General features: G+C 47.7%; 1 protein-coding gene and 1 long non-coding RNA gene across 7 annotated transcripts in view; both read left to right on the top strand.

Moving 5' to 3' along the window:
• The window catches only part of DGKD (diacylglycerol kinase delta), an 86,165-nt gene continuing 59,706 nt past the window's right edge, over nt 1-26,459 (top strand). For 2 of the 6 annotated variants that reach the window (XM_043522617.1, XM_043522616.1), the window contains exons 1-2: nt 1-418; nt 25,858-25,968. In XM_043522617.1, the coding sequence (XP_043378552.1) occupies nt 410-418; nt 25,858-25,968 (120 nt within the window). In that variant the 5' untranslated portion in view covers nt 1-409. Of the gene's footprint in view, nt 419-5,250; nt 5,507-22,241; nt 22,488-25,857; nt 25,969-26,459 lie in introns of those variants that run through there. The other 4 variants (XM_043522615.1, XM_037908245.2, XM_037908247.2 and 1 more) reach the window with 3 other exon arrangements.
• LOC122461718 lies at nt 5,583-16,619 on the top strand. The gene is made up of 3 exons (XR_006283837.1): nt 5,583-8,612; nt 9,858-9,863; nt 12,925-16,619. It is a non-coding gene; the product is annotated as an uncharacterized LOC122461718 (long non-coding RNA).

The following is a 26,459-nucleotide window of genomic DNA, read 5'->3' as shown; positions in this document are numbered from 1 at the left end:
GAGATTGCTGGAGAGTGTTTTATTTCTGTCTTGTCTAATGCTAACAACACTACTGAAGAATGGTGTGTAGAAAGACTGAGTCAGAAAAGCATAGCTTTAGATTGAAAAATACAGTGCAATTTGGTGTCAGGAACCAGCTGTCACCCTGAGTAGGTGGGAGAGAGGAAAAGCAAACTGGTTGCTATTCATTAGTGCTGTCTGATATACAGGATGCTGATGTCAGAGCTGACGGGAGGGCAGGAGACTAAGATGTTGCAAAATAAAGCAGGTGGAAAGTACCTATAACAGGTTGCTTCTACCGTTGCTACATTGGAAGAAAAGAAAAAACAGTGTTAATCTGTGTTGTTGTGCCTAGAAATTCAGTTAGATTGCAGTGGAAGAGTTTAGGAGTGGAAATGGCTGCAAGGGAATGACAGAGGTGGGTGACAGTCTTATTTTTCAGTTAAAATGTGTCTGGCCACAGGCAAAAGCCTGAATAGATGAGCATTTCATCCTTTCCTGAAGGACAACACTTTGATGCATTGGACTAAGAGGAGAAACACATTTTAGAGGCAAGAGCGTACTGAGCGTGCTGTGTCTCCCCCCTCTCCTGGGAGACTGCACTGTAGTCTGAGGACTGTTACTATGCATGCACCAGCTGATCTCAATAGTTAGAATGGTGCAGAAGCAGAGAGAAGTACTCTAAGGTAGCCCAGACACAACCCCTCTAGGGCTCTATAGATCAAAGTCAACCTTTTGAGCCATACACAGGAGAAAATCAGTCAATGCTGCTAGCACAGCACACATGTAATCAACACAACCCTAGCTGAAGCTTAATTGCTTGTTAATTGTTGATGATGTGCATGGTGCTTTATGGAAACAGATAAAGAGTTCTTCCAAGGGAATCTTCAAACCTCCATAGAGAATACAGTGTGATACTCCATTCTTGAGGGCACACAGGAATAGAGGGTTTGGACAAGGCTTTGGCCTACATGAGTAAACACTCTGGTTACTGCAGCTACCTGGAAACCAGGGGCAATTCTGGCATACCTTGGTGACAAATGTCAGGTGCATTCATTAACAGGCAAGAACTGATCTCTTCCTTGTCATATTCTCTAGAGATTGCTGCTCCCTCAACCCCAGCACTTCCTCACTCTTCTCTGAAATTATCTCCAGCCAATTCACTTTCCTCTAGAAGAGGTGGGAACGAAGAGACCCAATTGCTATCTCTGGCTCTGCGACTTACCTTCTTAGGCACCTTTCTGTGCCTCTGTTTCCCCTCCGACCCTTTGCTTGTCTTGTCTGTTTAGACTGTAAGTCTTTCAGGGGAGGGACGATCTTTTACTCTGTGTCTGAACACAATGGAGCCCTGTTCTCAGTTGGGGCCTCTAGGCATTACTGTATGATAAATATTAATTTATGCCCCTGTCTTAGTCACATGCTGTGTAAGCAAAAGTACCACTCCAGCTCAGTCTGATGAAGGAGCTGAGTGGTATCAATACACTACTTGTGTTGAAGACTACACAGTCTTGCAAGAGAGAGGCAAGCTCCTTGCAGAAACCTACACACAAGCTAGCATCTCACACATCAGCCAAGTAACTGTTTTGCCCAGTCTACCCGTGGAATTTCTCAACGGAAAGAACAAAGCCAGTGTAACTGTTCTACCTACTTCTCCCTCCCCCGCACAAAAACCTGCAGATTATCAAAAATCCTGAACAATCTCATTTGATTAATTTTTCCCCAAAGTCATTCATGCAGCCAATTTACAAAGCCATTCTCTTTTAGGTGGCAGTAATTCTTTGCTCCAGTACATTATTAATAACGCTGATTAAAAAATGTTGAAAGCCTGATGCCCCATTATTTTGAGCAAAACCTTATTTTGTAATAATGTGTATTTAAATTTAATATTTTAAAACCATTCAGAACCCAGCACAGGTTACTCTCCCACCTTTGACTATATGGGAAATATATATAGTCAAATTAGTGAAAAATCATGCAGGGGACTTGTTCAATAGGCTATAAAGATTGTGACCTTGTTATGGGGGGGGGGGGAACCCTAAAGATCAGCAGTTTTGTCTCAAGTTAGGGGTGAGACAAATGTATGCCCCTATTCATTAAGCATGCCCTGCCAATAGAGCATAACCTAATGAATATCCCTTGATGTCTGTTCTAGCTTTGTGTAGATGAGCGAGGGGCTGAGATGGCGGGGCTGAGCATGTTCTCTCAATTTTTCTTTGCAATTGCTGACAACCCAGTGCTGTATTCCCAATCAGTGGTCATATACAGATGCTTGTAGGTCCTGCACTGGAACTGGAAAGAGTAAAGCCTCCCTGGTCACCAGTAGTGGGTGGAAGCTGTAGGGAGGGTGAGAAATGTAGAAGCAGAAATGTATATCATAGTGGGAGAATATGCTGTTTATTGGTCTAGTGAGTCAAAACACTGCCAACCTGATCAGCTCTGGAAGCAACAGATCTCAAGGCAATTTTTCTTCTTCGATTCCCATCTGTCAGCACAATGGCAACAGTGGGGCCAAATGAAGGCTTTCCACCACTTTCTACCTTGTACCTGCTTCACAGCCTCATTCATCTTTCTGTTCTGTCATTCCAAACCATTGATGGGACTTTACTGGTCTTCGCCTTACATCTATCCTTTGTCTAAAAGGTACAGTTCTCTAAAAGGTGCCTAAACCTGGTTCCACTTTCTATTGTGTAGTGTTTCCAATTCGTGATTTTAGTGTAAGTTGCACACAGTATTTGGTGATTTTCTTAGCACCTCAGTTCCTAGAATCTTCTGAGTAGGTAAAAATCTTTCATTTAAAAAAAATATTCTAGCCCCCATGCCTATGGAGAAAAGCTTGAAAACCAGAAAGACAATAAAACCTCCATATTAGTTTAAAAAATATCTCATGAGCTTTAAGTCAATCATCGTATGTTAGGACCTGACTCGTGATTTTTGATTACTTACGGCTGGCAATAGATATCAGGGTTGTGGACTCCAGAAGTTCAAAAACCATTCATTAGACCCCCCCAACATGAGGGTTTTAAAAGATACTGTGGTTTTTGATCTGGTTTGATATTCTGACCTTCCCCTACCCACCCATGTGCGTGTGACTGTTAGTGTTGCCCACTTTCCAAAATGTAAAGAGTGTGGTTGTTCTGGGCCTCGAAGAGTCTCCTCTTCCCTTTGCAGGCTGGGGAAGGGGGTTGCAGTTCCAGGGCTCCTCATCCCCCTCTGCCCCTTCCCAGGCTTGGTGTTGCAGAGACGGAGGGAGCCGATTGACCCTCTTACCAACTCTCCTGATTTCTTCTTCCTGCATCAGGGGATTTCACCCAGCCCCTCCCACCTCCTGAGCAGCTTCACCCTCTTCTGTACTTCAGCCCTGCTGGGGGGAGGAAGCCCCCTGATTGGCTGTCTGCCTCCCTGCCCTGCCTCCTGGGGAAGAGCAGCCAATCAGAGCTGTAGCAGAGGCCAGACTGAGCTCTACTCCATCCCTCCATGAGCTTGCACAGGAGTGCGGGGAGGAGGGAGAGAAAGTGTCCTCTAGCTTGGGGTGGTGCTGTCCCCTTCTCCCCTCTCCCCTCCTGTGAGCCACAGGTCATCTCCTCTGCTCCTCCCCCGCTACAATATCTGGGCTGGGCAGGGGCCAAGGTGGGTAGGGACCCTGCTGCAGCCCCCCAGGCCTGGGGAGGTGGGTGAAGAGCCCCAGGAAGAGCAGAGGGGAGGCTGGGGAGATGAATTGAGGGGGCTGGGGAACAATGGGGGGTGAAGTGAGGGGGCCAGTTGGATGGGGATGGCCTCTCCCTTTTGCACGCATATGGCATCTGGAAAGCAACATTCTATAGCTGCAGTTGTAGGTCCATAATCCATTTCGAGGCCTCCCCTCTGACACTGTGCATATCGTCCAGTTCGCCTTTGAATCCATATTTGGGGCACTGTGTTATAATGTGTTTGATGGTTTGGATGTTCACACCACAGTCGCATGGAGGGGAGTCTTTGATGTTCCACTTGTGCATCAAGTAGCAGCATCTTCCATACTTTGTTGGATGTGCTTCAGTGTGGTCCAAAGTCCGCGTGGCAAGTCAAAACTGGGCCAGCGCCTTGTTGGCTCAATAATAATGTGCTTATTTTGAATGGTAGGTGAGGTCCAGATGCTTTGCCATTCTCTGGTCAGATCTAGAGACATGAGGTGGTCACGTGTGGTTCATGATGGTTTTTGCAATTTCAGGTATCGTTGGGGTATGTTAGCCATAGCCTGCCAGATGGGAAGTACTGGGTAGTCTTCAAACCATTTAAGATCTCATGCCGTGGCTACATCTTGATCGACAGCTTGAGGTCTGATGTTTGCTAATATAGAAAGCCATGGTGTTGATTTTAAAGTCCCCATGATAATTTGCATGGTGTAATTCAGCTGCCCATCCACAAGATGGGTCTGGTACCTTCTTGCCCCTACCAGTGCAGTGATGTCAAGAGGGCTTTTCCAGTTCTCGGTCTCTACACTCATAGTTGTGGAGTAGCTCTGGTCTCTCTACAGTCCATCAAGGAGGCGCCGGGGGATGGTCTTCTGTGCGATGGAGGTTGGGAATGCAGTGAAGGAGTCAAAAGTCTTCGGCTCTGGGGGAACGTGGGAGATCGTATTGTCCACAGTCATAGAGACAGGTTTCAGAGTAGCAGCCGTGTTAGTCTGTATCCGCAAAAAGAACAGGAGGACTTGGGGCACCTTAGAGACTAACCAATTTATTTGAGCAAAAAATAAATAAAACATAAATTGGTTAGTCTCTAAGGTGCCCCAAGTCCTCCTATTTTTAGTCATAGTGAAAGTGGCTGAGGCCAGTACGGTGCCGGTTTTGACTAGAGAACTGGGATCTGAATGCCACTGTGGGTCAGCACTGTGTGTGCTGGTGTTGGGAAGTCATGGAGGACGGCCCGCTACGGGGGTATGGGTGTGCCTGTCTCATCCGTGGAGATGAAGGTCAGAGCCGTGGGGAGGAGGGCTGCTCAGAGGGAGCGGGGGGCGAATGCGGGGGCTGAACGGAGGAGGGCAAGGGGGGCTGAACGGAAGGGCTGGGGGTGAGAGCTCCTGAGGGGGGGCAGATTCCCCTCAGCCAATGTGCGGGGGAGGGGGTCAGTGCTGATGCCCCCCCCCACGCGTTGAGCCCGCAGGAGACAGACCAGGGCACCACAGAACCTTACCCGACGTGAGCACACGCGCTGGGCCTGCGCCCTTCTCGCAGCCCGCGATGGGGGTGTGGGGAGGGGGTCTCCCGGCTGGACCTTGCAGGCTCCGCCTCTGCCCGCCAGGGGGCGCGTCACAGACACGTTCGCGCCGGCCGCTAGGGGGGGCGCGGGGCGGCCCCGCGCCTCAGCCTGCAGCATGGCGGCGGCGGGCGCCTCGCGGCCCCAGGTCGGGGTCGCTGCTGCTGCCGCCGCCGCGGCGGAGGAGTCGTCCGACAGCGAGCCGGAGCAGGAGCCGGGCTCGCCGCACAAGCTCATCCGCAAGGTCTCCACGTCCGGCCAGATCCGCCAGAAGGTGCGTGCGGCGGGGGCGGGGGGCCCGCGGGCCGGGCCTCAGGCTGCCGCCGCGCTGGGCCGGCTCTGACCGAAGAGCCCAGCGCCCGGAGCCCGGCCTCGGCACTGCCCCGGCTCCGCGACCCAGGCTGTGCCCCCGGTCAGGCTGTGCCCCTCATCCCCCTGGGTCAGGCTGTGCCCCTCATCCCCTTGGGTCAGACTGTGGCCCTCCTCTCCCATAGCCCCCGGTCAGGCTGTGCCCCTCATCCCCCTGGGTCAGGCTGTGCCCCTCATCCCCTTGGGTCAGACTGTGGCCCTCCTCTCCCATAGCCCCTGGGTCAGGCTGTGCCCCTCATCCCCCTGGGTCAGGCTGTGCCCCTCATCCCCCTGGGTCAGGCTGTACTCCTCCTCTCCCATAGCCCCTGGGTCAGGCTGTGCCCCTCATCCCCCTGGGTCAGGCTGTGGCCCTCCTCTCCCATAGCCCCTGGGTCAGGCTGTGGCCCTCCTCTCCCATAGCCCCTGGGTCAGGCTGTGGCTCTCCTCTCCCATAGCCCCTGGGTCAGGCTGTGCCCCCCCCCCCCCCATATCTACCAGTCAGACTGTGCCCCTCATCAGACTGTGTCCGTCATCCCCAATCAGACTGTGCCCCAACTTCTACAACCCCATGTCAGACTCTGCTTCCCGTCAGACTGTGCCCCACCACTCCCATAGCCCCTGGGTCAGACTGTGTCCCCCCCACATCTACCAGTCAGATTGTGTCCCTCATCCCCAATTAGACTGTGCCCCGACTCCTATAACCCCATGTTAGACTGTGTCCCCCACTCCCATGCCTCCAGTTAGACTGTGCCCCTCTGATTGTGCTCTTCACCCCCATACTTGCCAGTCAGATTGTGTCCCCATCAGATTGTGCATCTCATCTTGTCAGACTGTGCCCAGACTCCTACAACCCCATGTCAGACTGTTCCCCCCATCAGACTGTTCCCCACCACCACTCCCAGGCCCCTTGTCAGACCATGCCCTGCACTCCCCATACTCATGGGCCAGACAGACTCTGCCTCTTCCACATCCAGGTTCCCTAGCCAGACTGTGCCCCTCACTTCTCACATGCCCCAACCCCCATCTGCTCCCGGTCAGACTGTGTCCCCCCCATCCCTTCACTCCAGCTCCCCCCACCCCCACCCCCCGACTGTGCTTCTCCTCCCTCCATTCCCCCTCCCATCTCCACCTTGTTATATTTCCTTGATCAGGCTGCATCCCCTCATCTCCTGTGGGGGTGGGGGGGTTGTGAGGGTGCTAGGCTGTCATTAGGCTCAGTGGCAGCATTTTGCCCGCTTTAGAAGAACTCTCATTGCACCTCTGCTATGGTGCCACCCCAAGGTAGAAGACATGGAGGCCCCCTTAGGTCAGGGATAAGAACAGTCCTAGGGGAGTGTTAATTCTTGTGTCGCAGCTCTTTGGCTTCTCCCTATAGCTTTGTGAAGTCCTCTATGTTCCTTGAGGTTTTACATATTGTTTTGCTGCCTAGAAATAACAGGGCAAACATCCTTTCACCCCTGCTGTTCTCTCCAGAGGGTCAGCACAGTACTGACTGAGATATTGGAGGCTTGTTTGTGGTGCATGGTTTTTTTTCCTGGGGCTGGAGAGCAGATGTATCTTGTCAGAGCCATCTCATAAATAGTCTTCATGTACACCCAGTTCTGGTGATGACTCTGCCTCTGACATTGTTGCCCTCTTCTCACATGTGGGCGTTCTCATCATTCTGCTCAAGATCATTACACCGGTCCCAGTTCTGAGCTTCTCCTCTTTTAGTGAAGGATAGTCATTTGTGAGGGCTATTTAATCATCATTTCAGCACATATGCTGGAGTCTGGTGCTGGAGACCTTGTGTCACTTCTTGATTTAAAACCATTGAGACCAATGGTGCTCTTCTCAGTGTGGGGGAGATGGTTCTTTAGCTGTGACAATACAGGAGGAAGTCTACCAAACTGCAAAACCCTGAGCATTCTGAGCAGATCCCAGCCACGCTCTGCAAACAGGTGGTTATATTTCAGCTGTCAGTCTATTTTAAAGATCAAGGACTTTCTAGATCCTCTAGTACACCTGAAGGGTTGGATGTTTGAAATTCTTCCCACAGAAGGCCGGATGAGCCCTGCATTCTCTTAATAGTGCCTGCAGCTGGAATCCCCTGTGGATAGGGAGGAAGGATGCAGAAGTCACACTACTGGATATGGCTTTAGTATCTGTGCATAGTGGCAAGTAATAAAAACAAGGACAAAGCCTTTTACAATACTGGAATGGGAACCTTCCCCTCCCTAACTGCAAGGCACTTGAGATACCAAGGTTATAGGTGCCTTTGCAGCAGTTCAGATAAAACTGAATTCTTCCCTACGTCCGTACTTAGTCACTTGCCATGTTTTACATCATTTCCTACGTCAGTGTGGCTGGAAAAAGTCTAAACCAGCTACTTGTGCTATGTGAACATAAACAAGGATTATAAACAGAAATTGTCTATAGCCATTAAGCCTCCCTTATTTTAATCTGCAGAAGACCTTTAACTGCTAAACAATGTCAAGTTCTCCAAGCAACCCTGAATATTACAGCATTAAGGATTGCTTCATTCTGCTGCTTTCTCTCATTTTATTTAATCATTTCTGCTTCATCCACTTCCCTTCTACATGCTGTGTCAGGATGTCCCAAGGAAGGGGGAGAAGAGCCAGACAAGACTTGTGTGTGGGGAGCCACAGTTGTGGCTAGTTTTATGAATAAGTCAGGCAGCCTGGAGATAAGGAGCTATTTCTTTTTACAAAGATAGACTTAAATTTTCCACTGGGCATTTTTAGTTATTGAATAACATAGGGCAGGCTACCAAAGGGTTCAGGAGCTCAGTACAACTCACAAAATGACAGATGAATGCTTCCAGTGCACCCTGAGGATGTATATCTCTGCTAACCACACCTTTAGCTGCAGTTGCCTCAAGGCTGTTCTTACAGTTGATTGTACAGCTAAATCATCTGAGGAGTTTATGGGGTTGTGGCCGGTAGGGGGCCTCTTCACCATAACATTGCAAGTGTGAGGCGTTTACAACTAAGCCTGCCAGTCAGTTCCTCTGCATTTACTTTTTCATTACAGTAAATATCAAATATTCCAGGGATATGTTTTGTTTCCTATACTGCTGCATCTGCAAGATTGTTTTCCCCTTTCTTCAGATTAAAAAGGACTTCTGACTTACAGGTGTATAAACTTTCATTTCAACTATTTCCAAACCTGCATGATGATTAAGTGCTCTTGACTGAACTACATACCCCTAGCCATAGCAAGTGTTGTTGGTTAGTTTAATGTGGTGTTGGTTGTGATTTTTAGTCTCAAATGCCAGGCCTGAAATAGACACATACTAGCTAGAAGCCATGAGAGAAAGCCACTCCGAAGGGTACAAGCATAGCAAATCGGTGAGAGAATCAATGCTGTCTTTCCCTCCTGCAGCTGCTGGAAATAAAAATAGATCTAGAAGCAGGAGCCTTATCTACGCTAGTCATTGCTAACACTGGTTCACTGAGCCCTTTAGGATACCAGTAAGAAATAAACTAATCCTCGGTTGTTTCTACACTGCCACTTTCAGCGCTAAAACTTTTGTCCTTCAGGGGTGTGAAAAAACACACCCCTGACTGACAAAAGTTGTAGTGCTGAAATATGCCAGTATTGACAGCGCTATGATAAAGCTCCCACTGCTCGTTCGGGGTGGGGTTTCTTTTTATCGCTGGGAGAGTTCTCCCCTGGCTATAAAGTGTGTCTACGCTGCCCACCTCACAGTGCTGCCGCAGCCGTGATGTGACATGGGCAGTGTAGACATACCCCTAGTGCACAGGGCTTAACAGTAACAGAAGCGGCACAAACCTTGTCTTCTGCTTCTAAGGACATGGCTACACTTGTGAGTTAGAGCACATTAAAGCAGCCCCGGGCGCCATAACTCATGACGCGTCTACACTGGCAAGGCACGTAGAGCGCCCAGACTCCGTGGCTGGAGTGCTCCTGGTAATTCATCTTGATGAGAAGCATAATGCTTGATGCACCCCGGCTGGAGTGCTGCGGCGCCAATGTGGACGCCCTGGTCTATTAATGCACTCTGATCGGCCTCCAGAAGTGTCCCACGATACCTGTTCTAGCCACTCTGGTCATCACTTTGAACTCTACTGCCCTGCCCTCAGGTGACCAACCATCAGACCTGCCCTTTAAATTCTCTGGGAATTTTTAAAATCCCCTTCCTGTTTGGTCAGCAAGGCGTGGAGTGCTCTCAGTGAATCTTTCCAGGTGACCATGCCTCCATGTGCCAGGCGATCCCCAGTATGGAACAGTGGCGAGGTGGTGGACCTCATCAGTGTTTGGTTGGAGGAAGCTGTCCAGTCCCAGCTGCACTCCAGCTGTAGGAATTACGATACCTTTGGGCAGATATCAAGGGCCATGACTGTGACGCACTGTAGTGCGGGTTAAAGTGAGGGAGATGCAGAATGCCTACCACAAAGCCTGTGAGGCATACCGCTAGTCCGGTGCCGACCCCATGACCTGCCGTTTCTACAAAGAGCTGGACGCAATACTTGGGGGTGACTCCACCTCCACTCCGAAGATCACCATGGACACTTCAGAGCCCTGTTGAACAAGGCAGGAGGAGGAGGAAAGCGGGAGCGAGAGTGCTGAGGAGGAGGGGGACAGCCCGGCATCCCTAGATGCATGAAGCCGGGAGCTGTTCTCAAGCCAGGAGGAAGGTAGCCAGTCACAGTGGCCAGTGCTTGGGGAAGAACAAACACCAGAGGAGGTGCCTGGTAAGTGGCTTTTATTTTGGGAAGGAAGTTGTTCGGTACGGGCTCTTGGGGCGAGGAGGGTTAGGGCAGTTCTGTTTCTTTTCAATAAATTAATTTTCTTTTCAATAAATGGATTTTTTTGGCTTTGAAAACATTCTTTATTATTGTATTAAGTAAAAGATACCTTAGCCCAGGAAAGCAACAGGCACTGCAAGTCAGTTTAGCAAACACAGATTCCTACTAACATTGGAACCACTGCACTTCACTCCTGTGCAGGGCACCAAACATTACTGGTGGCTTTCAGTCAAAATTGCTCCCTCAAGGCATCCCTATTCCTTGCAGCCCCGCGCTGAGCCCCTCTAATAGCCCTGCTCTCTGGCTGTTCAGATTCAGCCTCCAGGTGTTGAACCTCCAAGGTCCATGCCTTAGTGAATCTTTCACCCTTCCCTTCACAAATGTTATGGAGGTACATCTTCCCATACAGAGAGCGCCAGCGGCCCTTTAAACAACCAAAAGTACACTCCACAGTCATTCTGCACCAACTCAGCCTGTTCTTGAACCGCTCCTTGTTGCTGTCAAGGCTCTCTGTGTAGGGTTTCATGAGCCACAGCATTAAAGGGTAAGCCGTGGATCACAATGGGCATTTCGACTTCCCCTACAGTTATCTTCTGGTCTGGGAAGAAAGTCCCGGCTTGCAGCTTCCTGAACAGGTCTGTGCACCTTTCCGGACCAGCCTGCATTAATGTCACTGAAACGCGCATGATGATCCACAAGCGCCTGGAGAACCATAGAGAAATACCCCTTCCAATTTATGTACTTGGAGGCTAGGTGGGCTGGTGCCAGAATTGGAATATGCATGCCATCTATCGCCCCTCCGCAGTTAGGGAAACCCATTTGTGCAAAGCTAGCCACATGTCATGCACGTTATCCAGAGTCACGGTTCTTCTGAGCAGGATGCGATTAATGGCCCTGCAAACTTGCATCAACACTATTCCAGTGGTCGACTTTCCCAAACTGGTTAGCGACTGATCGGTAGCTGTCTGGAGTTGCCAGCTTCCAGATTGCAATAGCCATCCGCTTCTCCACCATCCGGGCAGCTCTCAATCTCGTGTCCTTGCACTGCAGGGTGGGGGCGAGCTCATCACACAGTCCCATGAAAGTGGCTTTTCTCATCCGAAAGTCCTGCAGCCACTGCTCGTCATCCCAGACTTCCATGGCGATGTGATCCCACCACTCAGTGCTTGTTTCCCGAGCCCAAAAGCGGCGTTCCACTGCGGTGAACATGAATGCCACAAGCAATCTTGTGTCATATGCGTTATGCAAATCGACATCATCATTGAACTCCTCACTGCCAGTTTGTAGCTTAAGGAGTAACTCAACTGCCATTTGTGACGTGCTGCTGAGACCCATCAGCATATTCCTCAGCCCTTCAGGATCCATTCCTGCAGACGAAAGGGAAGACAGAGCACGCAGTACAAAAAACATTGAAAGATGGTGCCAAATGTGGACGGAAGCACAGAGATTGCTGGGATGAGAAGCAACGCATCATGGGGCATTGGGACAGGACCCAGAATGTCCCGCACCCCCCCCTTTCCCACAAGCCACAGCGCCAGAATGGGAAGAGGTGCTCTGTGGAATAGCTGCCTATGATGCACCGCTCCCAGTGCCGCTGCAAGTGCTGCAAATGAGGCCATGCCAGTGCGCTAGCAGCTGACAGTGTGAACACACTGCAGTGCTCTCCTAGAGCTGGTTTAACTCACAGCGCTCTACATCTGCAAGTGTAGCCATGCCCTAAGGCACTCTCCAGAGAACAGAGGAGCGGGGGTTGGAGAGAGACTTCTCTTCACCTTTGTATGAGTTTTCAGAGCAGCTGGAGGAAACTGACAAGACATTGATAAGTTTCTCTGTTTCAGTGCATGATGGACAGCAGTGAAAGTGACCAAAAGAAGGTCATTTTAACTCCACTACTGTCACCCAGTGGGCAGAGAAAGATTCTTATTGACTTCTGGCAAGCAAATTTTTCAAGCTTTGTTCAACTGAGATAAGACATGGGGAAATGAAGCAGTTTACTACAGGTATCATATGTGGTATTATGGTAAGAAATAACACATTTCAGCAACGTTCAGTGTAAAAGAAATATCTAACATTCTGGAGGATTGTGTGTTTGAAGAGTTTGTTGTTTAGCTCACTTACTGTTCTGTTTTTCTCCACTGCAGTGTGTAGAGCAGGGGTTCTCAAACTGGGGGTCGGGACCCCTCAAAGGGTCGCGAGATTATTACATGGTGGGTCGCAAGCTGTCAACCTCCACCCCAAAGCCCGTTTTGTCTCCAGCATTTATAATGGTGTTAAATATCTAAAAAGTGTTTTTCATTTATAAGGGGGGTTACGTTCAGAGGCTTGCTTTGTGAAAGGGGTCACCAGTAAAAAAGTTTGAGAGCCACTGGTATAGAGCACCTCTCAATACATTTGCATTGTGGCCACCTACCAATAGGACTAGAAGAAAATGTTATAGAGGCATTTCATGTCAGAAACTGGAGTGGCTTCATGCCACAATCTAGGCAGGAACTAGGAACCATATATCTAAACAGCGCATGTTTGTTATGAAGGATTTAGAGTGGGATTAGTACTACAGTAAAACTGGTTTCAGAGTAGCAGCCGTGTTAGTCTGTATCCGCAAAAAGAAAAGGAGTACTTGTGGCACCTTAGAGACTAACAAATTTATTTGAGCATAAGCTTTTGTGAGCTACATCGTTGCATCCGATGAAGTGAGCTTGCAACCTAAACCAGACAGCTTGAGCACAAATTTCTAAGAATGGGGAGCCAGTAACCTACATGGATAACAGCACAGGTCAGGTCAATGCATCACTCAGCACTGAGCAAGGAGAATGGAGCTCTTAGTACCTGTTTAATTGGTGTGACTGTAGCTGTGCCCTTTAAATCAAGCGTACATTAGCTGTTACCCATGCCCTCCACCCGTTAGTTTGTTCATGTCCTTTAAGCTTCATCTATACTGATGACTTTGGGGAAACATATCACTAATGCGTTGGCCTTGGCACAAGCAATAAGAACTTGTCTTACTGCTGGAGATCTGTGAATGCTGTGTGAGAGCAACAGCTGTTACTTCCTTTAAAATAAAAAACAGAAACCCACACACACACTTGCAGCTTTTCTCATTTTTTCTAACTGTATTTCAGGTTCCAGGAACTAGAGAGCCAACATTAAACCTTTGTATAGTTTGAGGACAAAGATTTACTTAAGACTACATTGCCGAAAATTACATTTTGGAATAAATATACCCTCAAAAGTAGAGACAGTGTACTAAACGCTACTTACACCTGCCTGTAGCTAATAATAAAAATCTAGTTTTTAAAAAAAGCTACCTCAGCCAGTTGCACAGTTTCCTTTTTACCAAAGCCTGCAATTAACACCAGATTATAAATCAAAATCTTAAAAGCTTAACCCTACATCATCAGTTTAGAAAAGTTAGTAGCAAGTCATTTCATAGAGCAGGGTTAATTTTCTTTCTCTAATTACAAATCTAACTTGATTATTTCTAAAACAGAAGGTTCTACACCAGGTATCTAAAAGAAAATAGAAGTGAGATAATGGATTTTTGTAGTCCCTGTTTCTCTGAAAGTTTAGGCTCTATATACATTACATAGTATAGTAGCAGCCACAGAAGTTTCAGAATGAAATGAAATTCAAGCAAAACATACTCCTCTTTATCCTTGCTTTATAAAGATCTTTTTAGTTTCAACTTTATTTACTTTAAATATTTTAACTTTTCATATTAAATTATTAGTTTCCCTTTTTCTCCCTGAGAGGTTGCTGGTTCTTGTTTCACTATAAGAGTTTACGTAGAAGCTTTTGCAGAAGAATCCTCTGAGGACTTCAGCTTGTTTGTATGCCCTAATGGCTAATTATAATAATGGATTAACCCATTGCTTTCAGATGACAGGGTTTCAGCGTAGCAGCCCTGTTAGTCTAGTTTAGTCTCTCTGCAGTTTCACCCGTGAAACTTAATGAACTGGGGTCTCTCAAGTACAAATGTAGTGCCCTGATCACAGGCCGCCTTCCTCTCCTATTGTTCACTCACTATTTCTTAGAAAGACTGTGCAGGAATGAGGTTTGGGTGGCTGGGAAGAGTCCATTGCTTTTAAAATTGCTATCTCATGAGGAAGGTCTATCTGCATTCTGCTTTTTTGAGATCTACAGGTCTTATTTTAAAAAATGTCTCAGTGATCAATATTTTGGGGTCCCTGGCTAAACCAATGTTCTCTTCTGCTGGTACTGTGGATGCAAGTTAACAAATCAGAGCTATGTTGATTTCCCTTGAAGTTGCTGTTGCAGAGATCAAGGTGTTTTGAGATGATCAGAGGTATTTTGAGCTTTCTGAAAGGGCATTACAAACAGTGAAAAATTTAAAAAAATTTTTTTAAAGGCAAGTTGTAAGTAAATGAGAAAAAATGGACTTAAAAGCACAAGTTGATACATAAATACTGAACAGCTTTTGTTAAAAACAGTTGTTACAAAGTAACAGAGATCAAAAATTTACAAGATCCTTTCAATACTAAGCACATGTCTGAATTACACCTTACTCATGGGTGTAGTCTCATTGCAGTCAATAGGACAACTCTGTGGAGTAAAATGAGCAGGATTTGGCCCTAAATCTATCAGCTACTGAAGAAGGCTGCTGCAATACTGAAGAAACCCTGGTGTGCAGTGAGGATGTTACACTGGTCTCCTTGCCCCTCCAGATACTTATTGAGGGGAATCAGAACTCCTGTCTCCCTCCCTCCTTGGGATATGACTCTTTTGTCTTTCCTCTATTCTAGTAGTTCTCAACTTTTTCACGTCACCATACCAGGACAGGCCCACTGACCCTTCCTTCCCACTTGGCCAAGACAGCCCCGCCTGCTCCAGAAGGGGAAGTGCTGGATGGTTGTGACTTTGAGGTCAAGAACCCTTGCTCTGTTCCTGGATGTGCTTTTGTCTTGTGTGTTCATTATTCCTGTATCAAAGGGAGCATGGAATGTTCCTGTGATCAATGCACTACTCATTCTAAAAGCAGGCAGAATGAGAGGAATGACAGGCAGGCCTGGTGGAAAAAAGCATTCTTGGGCAATAATTTGACTTGCCTCTGATGAATGCATTTTTTTGAGCCCTAGTAATGCAATCATGTTTTAGTGCTGGAGCTTTCCAGATTTGGTGCTGTAGGAGAACTAAGGTAATGTTGCCAGGTTGCAGTATAATAGAGGCAATGCAATTGTGTGTTAGTACTGGAGGTTCTTATATGCTTTGATAGTCATGTTCCAGAGCTGAAGTTTTCATGAGAGAGAGAGAGTGCATTTTGTTGCTGTGCTGCAGCGTTGTAGAGGTAATGGAGTTCTTGCAAAAGGAATGTTTTAGCATGTTATATGTATAGTGTAAGATGGTCGAAGATACAACATATCTCATGTCTGATCTAAGTCTACATAGCTCACACTAAAGGATTAGGACCCTTTTAAATCTCTCTTCTATACACTAGTGTTCAGATAACATTTAAGCCACTGTTTTTGGCTTTAGACATGTCTCTACATGGATTTGAGCTCTTATCTTTCAGCTTTGCTGTAGCTGCTGGGTTGATCTGAACTTTATGTACATATATCCTCTGATAAATGTGTTTTGGAAAGATGCTTGGAGCCTGTGGAAGGTATAAAAGGGTTTAAGCAGTAGCACTACCAGGAGTTGTTCAGCTACTAACTCATCCTGTGTCAGGCTGTGGTGATGTGCTTTTTATTCTCTTTGTTGTAAGAGGCTGACCGGAGTATTCATCTATTTTAATGGCTTTGCTGGAAGCTCTCTGACTGGGCTTGTCTTATGAGGGAGCTGAGTGACTGATGTGTTGGCATGTAAGTTTTCCTTTCCCATACAGATGCAACATTTCCCATATTTCCTGACTGTTAATCTATTCCCATCTTATTTAAGAGCGCTGTCCCTCTGTGTTGGCGGGAGAGTGTCTTCCGCCAACATAGTGCTGTCCACACCAGCACTTTTGTCGATGAAACTTTTGTAAGTCGGGGATGTGTTGTTGTTTTTTTCACACTTCTGACCAACAAAAGTTTTACCGACAAAAGTGTTAGTGTAGACAAAGCCTAAGTGACTTGTTCAAGAGGTACAATGTGGGTGAGATAATAGCTCTTATTGGACCAACTTGTGTTGGTGAGAGAGACAAGCTTTCGAGCTGCACAGAGCTCTTTTCAGGTCTGGCATGGCATTCTGAGTGTCAAAGCTAAATGCAAGGTGGAACAGATTGTTTCGCATAAATAGTTAGCACACATTGTAAAAAGAAAAGGAGTACTTGTGGCACCTTAGAGACTAACAAATTTATTTGAGCATAAGCTTTCGTGAGCTATAGCTCACTTCATCGGAAAGCTTATGCACAAATAAATTTGTTAGTCTCTAATGTGCCACAAGTACTCCTTTTCTTTTTGCGAATTCAGACTAACACGGCTGCTACTCTGAAACCTGTCACATATTGTAAGTGACCATTCAAGGTAGAGTGACCTGTGAACACCTGTGCATTCATAGGACAAAACAAAACAAAAAGATGGGTTAGTGGGTTACAGATTGTTGTAATAAGCATGGTGGTGGGTGGATACCCCCTTCAGGGAGGCTAGCCCCCTGGGCTCGCCCCTGAGCCCCCCGCTCCCCATGGCTGGAGAAGCCCTGGATCCACTGGAAACTCAAGTCTCCCCTCCCCCGCTGCTGGAGGAGCCCCATACTGGCCCCAGCCGTGCCAGCTTGAGCAGCCCCAGACTGGCCCGAGCCGTCCCGGACTGGCCCCAGCATCCCGAGCCGCCCCGGACCGGCCCCAGCAGCCCCAACCCCTGGGCCAGCCCAAACAGCCCCGGGCCGGCCCAAGACATGCTGACCGGAGAATGGGAAGGGTGGCATGCCTCCCCCAGCCACCCAACAGAAGAATACTGAGCTTTTTATATGCGCCACACAGGTTTTGGGGGGACTGAGGAGGCGGTATCTGCTACTCAGTTTCCTGAGTTTATCAGTAATCTCTCTGGTAATAAGCCACATCTCAGTATAAGAACTGGGAACAGAGTTGAGGCTTCCTAACTGAGGGCATGTCTACAGTACAAAATTAAGATGACCTAAGTTACATCGACTTACAGCCATCACAGAAATTAAACTGTGCACATCCTCACTACGATCCTTGTGTCGGCAGTGCGCATGCTCACCAGCAGTGCTTGCACCAATTTAACTATCAGTGTGGGGCATTGTGGGACGGCATATGAAAGGCAGCAACAGTCAATGTAAGCAACATAGTATCTACACTGAGACTGAGTTGATCTAACTACATCGACTGAAGCACTGTGCTCGCGGAGATGGCGTTATTAATTCAGTGTAGTGGGCGAGCTACGTTGGTGGGAGCTGCATTTTAGTGTAGACAGAGTTAGGTCGATGTAAGCTGCCTTATGTCAACCTAACTCTGTAATGTAGATCAGTGTTCCCTTTAATTTTTTATGTCCATGTGTGGAATGAATTTTGTTATGTTCACCAATATGGAGGTGATGTGTGGTGGGGGTAGGGCCGAGGGGTTCGGAGTGTGGGAAAGGGCTCAGGGCTGGGGCAGAGGGTTGGTGTGCGGGGGGAGGGGCGGGTGAAGGCTCTGCGGGGGGCCAGGGATGAGGGGATTGGGGAGCAGGAGAGGGTTCAGGGTTGTGCTGTGGGGGAGTGGGGGGGGAGGCGGGTTGGCTCTGGCTGGGGGTGCAGGCTCTGGGGTGGGGCCAGGGATGAGGGGACTGTGGTATGGGGGGGAGCTCAGGGCTAGGGCAGAGGGTTGGGATGTAGCGGGGTGTGGGCTCTGGGGTGGGGCCGGGGATGTTGGGTGTGGGAGGGGGCTCAGGACTGGGGCAGAGGGTTGGGGTGCGCAGGGGTGTCACGTTATTGACTTGAACTGGGACCATACAGAACATGGTTGCAACCAAGGTCCCGTAGTGGCACCAAATCTTGTATAAAGGGGGTCAAATAAGATGTTTAAGACAAGGTTATGGTTTGCTAGTTATGATTATGCAATCTGAATGCATGTATCATTTTTGTATTTAAAGTTATAAGTATTGGCTCTATACTGTCTGTATTTCAAACTTGTGCTATGCTTCTGGGTGACACCCCAGACAAGTTGGTGTCAGCTCTGCCTAGCCTGCTTGATGGCCCATTAAGGACCATCAGATATACAATTGACCCGTTGAGAGAAGGCAGACACTCTTTGTGACTCAGCAAGGTATGCAGAGACATGCCTATGGACAGAACTTGAGGTTTTTTCATGCCATGCCTTGTCTTTGGAACAAAGAAAGAAAGACCACATGGCATGAGAATATAAAAAGCTGCTGCAGCTCCTCCATCTTGTCTTCATACCTCTGGAGGAACTTTGCTACACTGAAGCTTTGAACCAAGGACTGAAAGCCGTCCCAGCTGTGGATGTACTCCAGAGACTTGATTTGAACCTGCAGTTTATTCTATCACTGCTGCAAGCCTGAACCAAGAACTTTGCCAATACTGTATGTAATTGATTCCATTTAACCAATTCTAGCTCTCATCTATATCTTTTTCCTTTTATGAATAAAGCTTTAGATTTTAGATTCTAAAGGTTTGGCAACAGCATGATTTGTGGGTAAGATCTCATTTGTATATTGACCTGGGTTTGGGGCTTGGTCCTTTGAGATTGAGAGAACCTTTTTTCTTTTACTGGGGTATTGGTTTTCATAACCATTCATCCCAATAACGAGTGGCACTGGTGGAGATACTGGGAAACTGGAGTGTCTAAGGGAATTGCTTGTGTGACTTGTGGTTAGCCAGTGGGGTGAGAACAAAATCTGCTCTGTTTGGCTGGTTTGGTTTGCCTTAGAGCCTTGGGCTGTAACTGCCCTGCTTGAAGCAGTTTGTCCTGAATTGACACTCTCAGTTGGATCCTGCCAGGACCAGCATTGTTACAAGGTGGGTGGGCTCTGGGGTGGGGCCGGGGATGAGGGGTTTGGGATGCAGGCTGCCCCGAGGCTGCAGTGGGGAGAGAAGACTCCCCCAGCTTTCTCTAGCCACAGCAGCTCAGAGTCGGGTGAGAGGTGCCTCTTCCCGGCTGTGGCAGCTCTGGCTGGGCTGGGCTGGGAAAGTGGCACCTCTCCCTGGTTGTTGCAGCTCCAGCGGGGTGGGGCGGGTCTGGGCAGGGCTGGGGGAGGGGAGCCTCTTCCCCCCTGCACGGCCCTTGATAGCCTGCCATGCGGCCATGCAGCTCAGAAGGAACTTAGGTGTAGACCAGGGCTCGGTGTCCCTGCTTTAACCATTAGATCACATTTCTTTCTACTTTACTAATTTTCTGTATGTGTGTTTAAGTGCCCAAAGCAGTATCTTTGATCATTTCTTTCATTTATCAGGTAAGTAAGGCTCACTTATCTGAGGTACAACAAAGGCTAGCCTCTAGTTCTGCGGTATGATATCTGATTTTAATAATAGATTACATATTTTGGTTAGCAGCTCAGCCATCTCATGTTAGTTTCTTGAAAACTCTTGGCTGGATACAATCTAGTCCTAGTGGCAACAGCAATGAGACCATTGGAGAGGGAAGCTGGCAGAGGTAGTCAGATCGCTAGTAATCTGACAGCATTTTTCTTGACAAAATATTTGACTCATGCAGTGCATATTCATTATCTTAATGATTGGCTGAACTATGACTGTTGTTTTCAGCTGTAAAGGTGTCAAGCTTCCTAAAAACTCAGTTAAAGCAAGTGAAGTTGCACCTTTATAGACCATGTCTACACTAGGAATTTTATGAAAAAATACTATCCCTATTGATACAGCTAAACTGGTGGGAACTTTTTAGTGAAATTACCTAGTGTTGCCAAAACTGACAAGAGATCAAAGAACCCTTACTCAAGGGATTTCAGTTCTTACTCATCTTTTAATTATTATTCTTTTTATTTATTTACTTGTTTAGGACCAGCACCGTGGTTAAAGTTGCACAATACATAAAAATAAAGGCAGTCCACGCCCTGAAGCTCTTACATTCTAAAGACAGACACATGGAATATGCAGAAAAGTCCAGGTGTTCGGAGTACTTGTTTGGGTTGTGGGGTCTTCTAGCTGTCTAATCACATCCTTCAACATTGTATGTGAGGATATCTGCTTTGTATGTCATTATTTTAAACTGTCAGTCTGTTGCAGGAACGTTCTTACATTGCCCCTCACTAAATCACCAGGGCTTACTGGATAAAACTAACAACAAATCAGGGTAAATTAAATATGAGGGAATACTCTGCCCTTCACACTTTATAGGCAGCCTGTGGAATCCTGCCACAAGATGTCAGAGAGCCAGATATTGTAGCTGGACTGAAAATAGAACCCAAATAATCTTATGACCAATGTAGTTATTCCTCAGAGGATACAAGTAATGAAATCCCATTTTGCTTCAGAGCATCAGCTGATGACCACAGTGGCTTAAAAGGATTCCCCACAATGTACAGCACTGAACAATAGGCTACATTCTTTTTTCTTTTTTTCCCCCCTACCTTACTCGGAAACAGTTGGTTACTAACTACAGTTGTCTGGTCAGTGTAGATCAGTAGTTCTCAACCAGGGATATGTGTACCCCTGGGGGTAAGCAGAATTCTTCCAGGGGGTACATCACCTCATCTAGATACTTGCCTAATTCAGTGGTTCTCAACCTCTTTACTATTGTGGGCTGCATATGTGGCCCACAATGTCAAATCCAATACTACCTCCATGGCCCTGAGGATGTCACATAGGCCGCAGCTCTGCTGATTGGGCTGCAAGTGGCTCACAGGCTGCAGGTTGAGAACCACTACTGTAGATCCTTAGTTAACAGGCTTTTTAAAAAGTTCTGGTGTGTTTGTGATGGGGGAAAGAAATGATTGCCTTAGTTTCTTAGGGCACGTCTACACTACAAATTTAAGTCAATCTATATTAGGTCAACTTACAGCCAGTGGTTTTTCATGTCCACACTACCCTCCTTCTGTCGGTGGTGTCCTCACCAGGAGTGCTTCCACCGACTTAAGAGGAGCAGTGTGAGGGGCTGAGATCCTGGACTCTCAGCTCCTTGCGGAGCTCCTCATTGGGAGCCCAGCCCAGGCTCTCAGCTCCACTTCTGCTGGGAGCCTGGGTACTGCTGCCAGGGCTCTCAGCTCCACATGGGGCTCCATACCAGGCGCACAGCTGCGTCCCCGCTCCCCACGGGGATCCTGGCAGCCATCCAGGCTCCAGGAGTGGGGAGCCTGGGTGACAGCCAGACTCAGAGCTGGGAGCCTGGATCAGAGCTAGGAGCCTGGGGGGAGGGGAGGAGCCAGGCTCTAGCTGGAGCCCCCCCACCCTCCCTGGGGTAACAGCCCGAGCTGTGAGGTGGATTTGGGGTTCACACCAGAGAGCCTATGAGCCTTTCTTGTCAGTTTCACAGCTCCAGCACTTAGTTGTTCAATTGACAAGAATGACAGTAAACAGCCAATGTAAGTAACGCAGCATCTGCATGGACTGTTGCGTTGCCCTAACTACACCGACATAAACCCTATGCCTCTTGTGGAGGTGGAGTTATTATGTCGGTGTAGCAGGGCAATTAGGTCAGCGGGAGCAAGGCTGTAGTGTGGACACTGTCACAATTAGGTCAACGTAAGCTGCCTTACATCGACCTAACTCTGTAGCATAGACCAGGTGTTAGTTTATCTTCATTAAATGTCGTCTTGCTGACAGGGCGTGGCCCTCTCTCCAGCAAACTTTACTCACTGGCATTCCACTGTCAGTGGAGAGGGACTGTAAAATGAAAACAGTACAAAAAAAGCAGCAGTCTGAAAAGTTTTATAAAGTCATCTTGATCTTATCGCCAGCCCTTTCCGCCCAAACCCACCAAACTTTTTACTGAGCTGTCTGTTTGCCTATAAATAGAACAGCTCTCATGCAGAGATGGGCAGCGCTAAACCAGAGGCTCATTCTCTCCCGAGCCGTGTGTGTGAGAAAGAGCAAGAACCGTGTGGGGTTCTCGCTGGCCTTTCATGTCTGAGTTATGTAGCGCTGAGGTTTTCTGTAGTTATACACTAGAGTGACATAAACTGCTTCTTAAGGGAGGGGTGAGGTGACCACTCTGTAGGGTATTTTTTCTTTTTTAAAAAAGAGCTTGATTTAAAGGAGGAGATGGAGGAGTGCACGTCTCTTGCAGAGGTGAGTGATGTCCGTGGAGGTGAGGGAGCATCCTGATCAGATTGGGGGCGGGATGTGAGCAGCAGTACAGAAGGTAGAAGGAGTGAGCAGAACAAAATGGGATTTTGAGAAAAAGCAGAGATGCAGTTCTGTTACAGACTAACTTGTACTTTGACTGCAGGCTGGGGAAGAGTTCAAGCCAGCCAGGAAGCTGTGGGCTGAGCCTGGAAGGCTCAGATTCTGGCTGCTCCCAAAGCAGGTGTGTCTTAGAACAAGGAGCACTGGAAGAAGAGGTTGAAATAACCCACTTGGTGTGTTCTGGTATCTGTTGGCATCATTTAAGCAGGCCTCCTGCTTGAGTGCTGACACTGGAATCTGTGGGATTTACTTCCAGGGATCCTTTAGATGATTAGTCTCATTCTCTCCCAGACACCAAACTCAGAGCCTGGCATTGTTTGGTATCTGTCCCATCCCGTCCCTATCCCCGTCCCCCATCCTCCCGGAATGGAAAAGATTATACCTTGTTTCTGTCAGAATCCCAAGAATCTCTCCCCTCCCACCATCTTTCCATGCTTTCCAGCGCGCCCACCCCCCCCACCCCCCCGCCCCCGCCATACTTCTGACCAAGAAGGACTGCAGAGGACTTTTGGAAAAGTCTGTCAGATGTTGCCCCCTTATCTGTCCATCTTAAGTATTTATATGGCCCCCAATATCTGAGCACCTTCCAATATTTAATGTATTTATCCTCACAACACCCCTCTGAGGCAGGGCAGTGCTATCCTCTTTTTACAGGTGGGGAACAACGAGACTAAGTTACTTGCCCAAGGTCACACAGGGAACTGTGGTGGGGCAGGCGATTAAATCCAGGTCTCGAAGGTCCCAGGCTAGCACCCTGCTTACTAGATCACCCTTCCTCCTAAGCATCTAAAGGTGGGAGTGATTCTAGCTACTCCCTCTCCTAGGGATGTCTAGCCCCTCTTGCAATGGGGGGGTCAGACCAGGGTCAGTAACTGAACACAGATTTCCTGCACAGCGCTGCATAGCACCACCTCTAAGCCAGCCCTCCGGTCTTGTTTCTGAGCTTCTCTGCAGTGTACTGAGCTGATGAGGAGCCGCGGCATTCAGACTGCCATGAAATTTTGAATAGTCCTGGTCTTTCTAATCTTGTGTATTCCTCCGGCATATATTGCCATTGTGACATGTGGAAGATGGATTTCCAGAATGCCTTTTGGCACCCCTTTTTTAGGGAGCATGGAGCTGAGACGGAAGAGGGGTGCCTTCCTCATCAGTTAGGGCTTTGTCTTTAGTTTTACAATTTTTGGTTACTTTTAGTGCTCAAGAAAATACAGATTCTGGTCTTGCTGGCTGGAATGAGGTTAGGCACTGTCAGTGAATCAGCTAGTATCTCAATCAATAGCTGAGTCTGTTAGGGTGGAGCTGTTGAGTGGAAAGAGCACTAGTGGCCAGGCCTCAGCCTTGTGGGAGTACTTGGGCCTACAAGCCAGCATCTCCTGGTTTGTAGATAGTGGAGGATGGGCCTGTGGCAGAGTGGAGTTATGCTTGCCTGTACATTCTCCAGCTCGACATGGAAGCACTGCAGCGGTACAGGCTGGGGTGGGGATTTAGTTGGGCTTAGCGGTAGAGACACCTCTTCAACCTCAAATAGAGATGATGGGGAGGTACTGATGAGCTTGTTGGCAAGAAACCACTCTTCTCCTCTCCTTCCAGTGGTAGAAGGGCGCTATTGAACACAGTGGTTGGGCTGGACGTATGGAGGAGCCCACTCTTATCCCACAGGGTTTTCATTGAGAGTATTAAGAGCAGTGTGCTGCCACCCACCCCCTTATCACTTTCTAGTTTGAGGTTAGCTTGACCCAAGGCTATGGAGGCGTGTACTGGGTCATACTGACGTTTCTTATAGTCAGTACTCTCTTTCCAAGGGCTTTTTGAGAAAACTTGGGCTTGAGTTTGGCAAAGGCCAGTTTGCAGAAAGTATTAAAATCTGCAGCTGTTTCAGAAAGCAAGGGCCTACATTACACCTTTACACAGCAGATTAAGCACTTTAAAAAGCAACTTTAGTGCCCTTGTAAGGATTTGTAAAAAAAAGCATTAAATCCTTGGAACAATACAAGAGTATTTTTCCACCAGCTCTCTGATGTATTTCACATCAGTGTAGTAGCTTGTCAGCAACTATGCAGTGAGGGTAAGGTTTATGTCTTAATTGATACTCATCAGTTGACCTGACTCTCTTAGAGCCTGTGTTTCATTGAGATCGTAGTATGTTAAATGTGTGTCATTTTCCTAGCCTACAGTTAGAGAATAACCTGTCATACAGCATTACCAAAGCATTTGTTCTTTGTCTCTTACTTGGGTGTTATGCGATAGGACTCTGTCACTGGCAGATTTGGGTTACTGGGGAATATGTTTCCGTTGGAGGAGAGGAAAGAGTTCTGGAGCATTGAGACCCCACACTATGGCTGTTGCTGTTCCGAAGCACTGGCAGCATATATGCGCAGCCAGTAAGATAATGTTGAAATCTTGATGCTAAATTTTTTGCTTTTTTCTATTTTAAAGATAGAACCTGGAGGTTATTTTAATGTAGCTCTTGCTATCCGGGATCTGCCCTTTGCTGGAGTAACAGATGTATTTGTTGATGTAAGATTAAATGAATGTGGACTAAATATATTTGTGTAGCCTTCATATGCATAGTATGTGAATGAGTGTATGGGGTGTGTCTATGCTCGTGTGTCATTCTAGCTATGGAGCAATGAAAAAAAACCAGAGCAGTGTGCGTAGAGTTTTGGCAATTCAGCCCTGGGAAATGGCAGCCAGCCAGAGAGCACTGAGGCAGTGCCAAGAATATCTGAAAAATGCCAAATGCTGAAGCTGGAGACTTTTCCTGCCTTGCTGTTGCTTCTCTCTTCACCCCTGTATGCCTGCAGATTACCTCCTGTACTAGTTAAATGCTGATGGCCTCACATGGCAGGAATGAACAGGCCTGGCGTAACCAGGTGTGTGTATTCATAGTCACTCTAAGATCACAGGATTCTGATTGGACATTGCTGGAGTGTGATCCAGTGAGTGTGGCTGTTATACATACTGCATCACAATTACACCTAGAGAAGATCACCTGAACAGATCTAGGATCTGTATCCCTGTAAAATCGTAACATCATAGTGTCAGGGCTTGAATGCCACCCCAGGATGTGTTACATTTTCTGTTACAGTCCAAAACGTTGATAAAATCACCTGCTCAATGGAATGAATTTGTGAAGTGTTTCCAGCAGAGGGTGCTAAGAATATTGATATAAATCTGAGTAGTCGTCTTGTGGTGTGTATTGGAGAGGGTTGTGTGTAAATAAAATTTCACCCTGTATTTTCTTGGCTTCTAGACTGTCATAAAAGAGGGGATGCTGATGAAACAGACCAGCTCATTCCAGCGCTGGAAGAGGCGATATTTCAAACTGCGAGGACGAACGCTCTACTATGCAAAAACTGCAAAGGTGAGGTGCTGAGTGTGCATCTTAGCCAGAGGAAAGGGCTGCTGGGAGGATGGAGGTGTGTGGGTGTATGTGAGCAGTGAGCCCTCGATCCAGGAGAGAGCAGCGGCCTTTGAGGTGTCTGTCCATAGGCTTTATCACAACAGAAGCCTCCATTTACTCAGCTGCACAGCTTGAAATACCATGCTCCTTTGTGTTTAAAACACAATGGATTTATGGGAATCCAGCAATGATGCTGTGTGTCAGACCTACCTCTCCATCCTCTATAGTTGGGACTGAACTAAAACCCAATAGGAACTGAAGTAGGTGGGAGAAAATGTGGATGAAGGGAAGACCTGGGAAACCTAGAATTTGCCATATTAGTGACCTAGAGCAGTGGTTCTCAAAGCCGGTCCGCCGCTTGTGCAGGGAAAGCCCTTGCCGGGCCGGGCCGGGCCGGACTGGTTTATCTGCTGCGTCCACAAGTTCGGCCGATCACGGCGCCCACTGGCCGC

This window comes from Chelonia mydas, chromosome 9, assembly GCF_015237465.2.
Source record: "Chelonia mydas isolate rCheMyd1 chromosome 9, rCheMyd1.pri.v2, whole genome shotgun sequence".
Classification (NCBI taxonomy): domain Eukaryota; kingdom Metazoa; phylum Chordata; order Testudines; family Cheloniidae; genus Chelonia; species Chelonia mydas.
The sequence above is the reverse complement of the archived record's forward strand: the minus strand, read 5'-3'. Positions and strand labels throughout refer to the sequence as shown.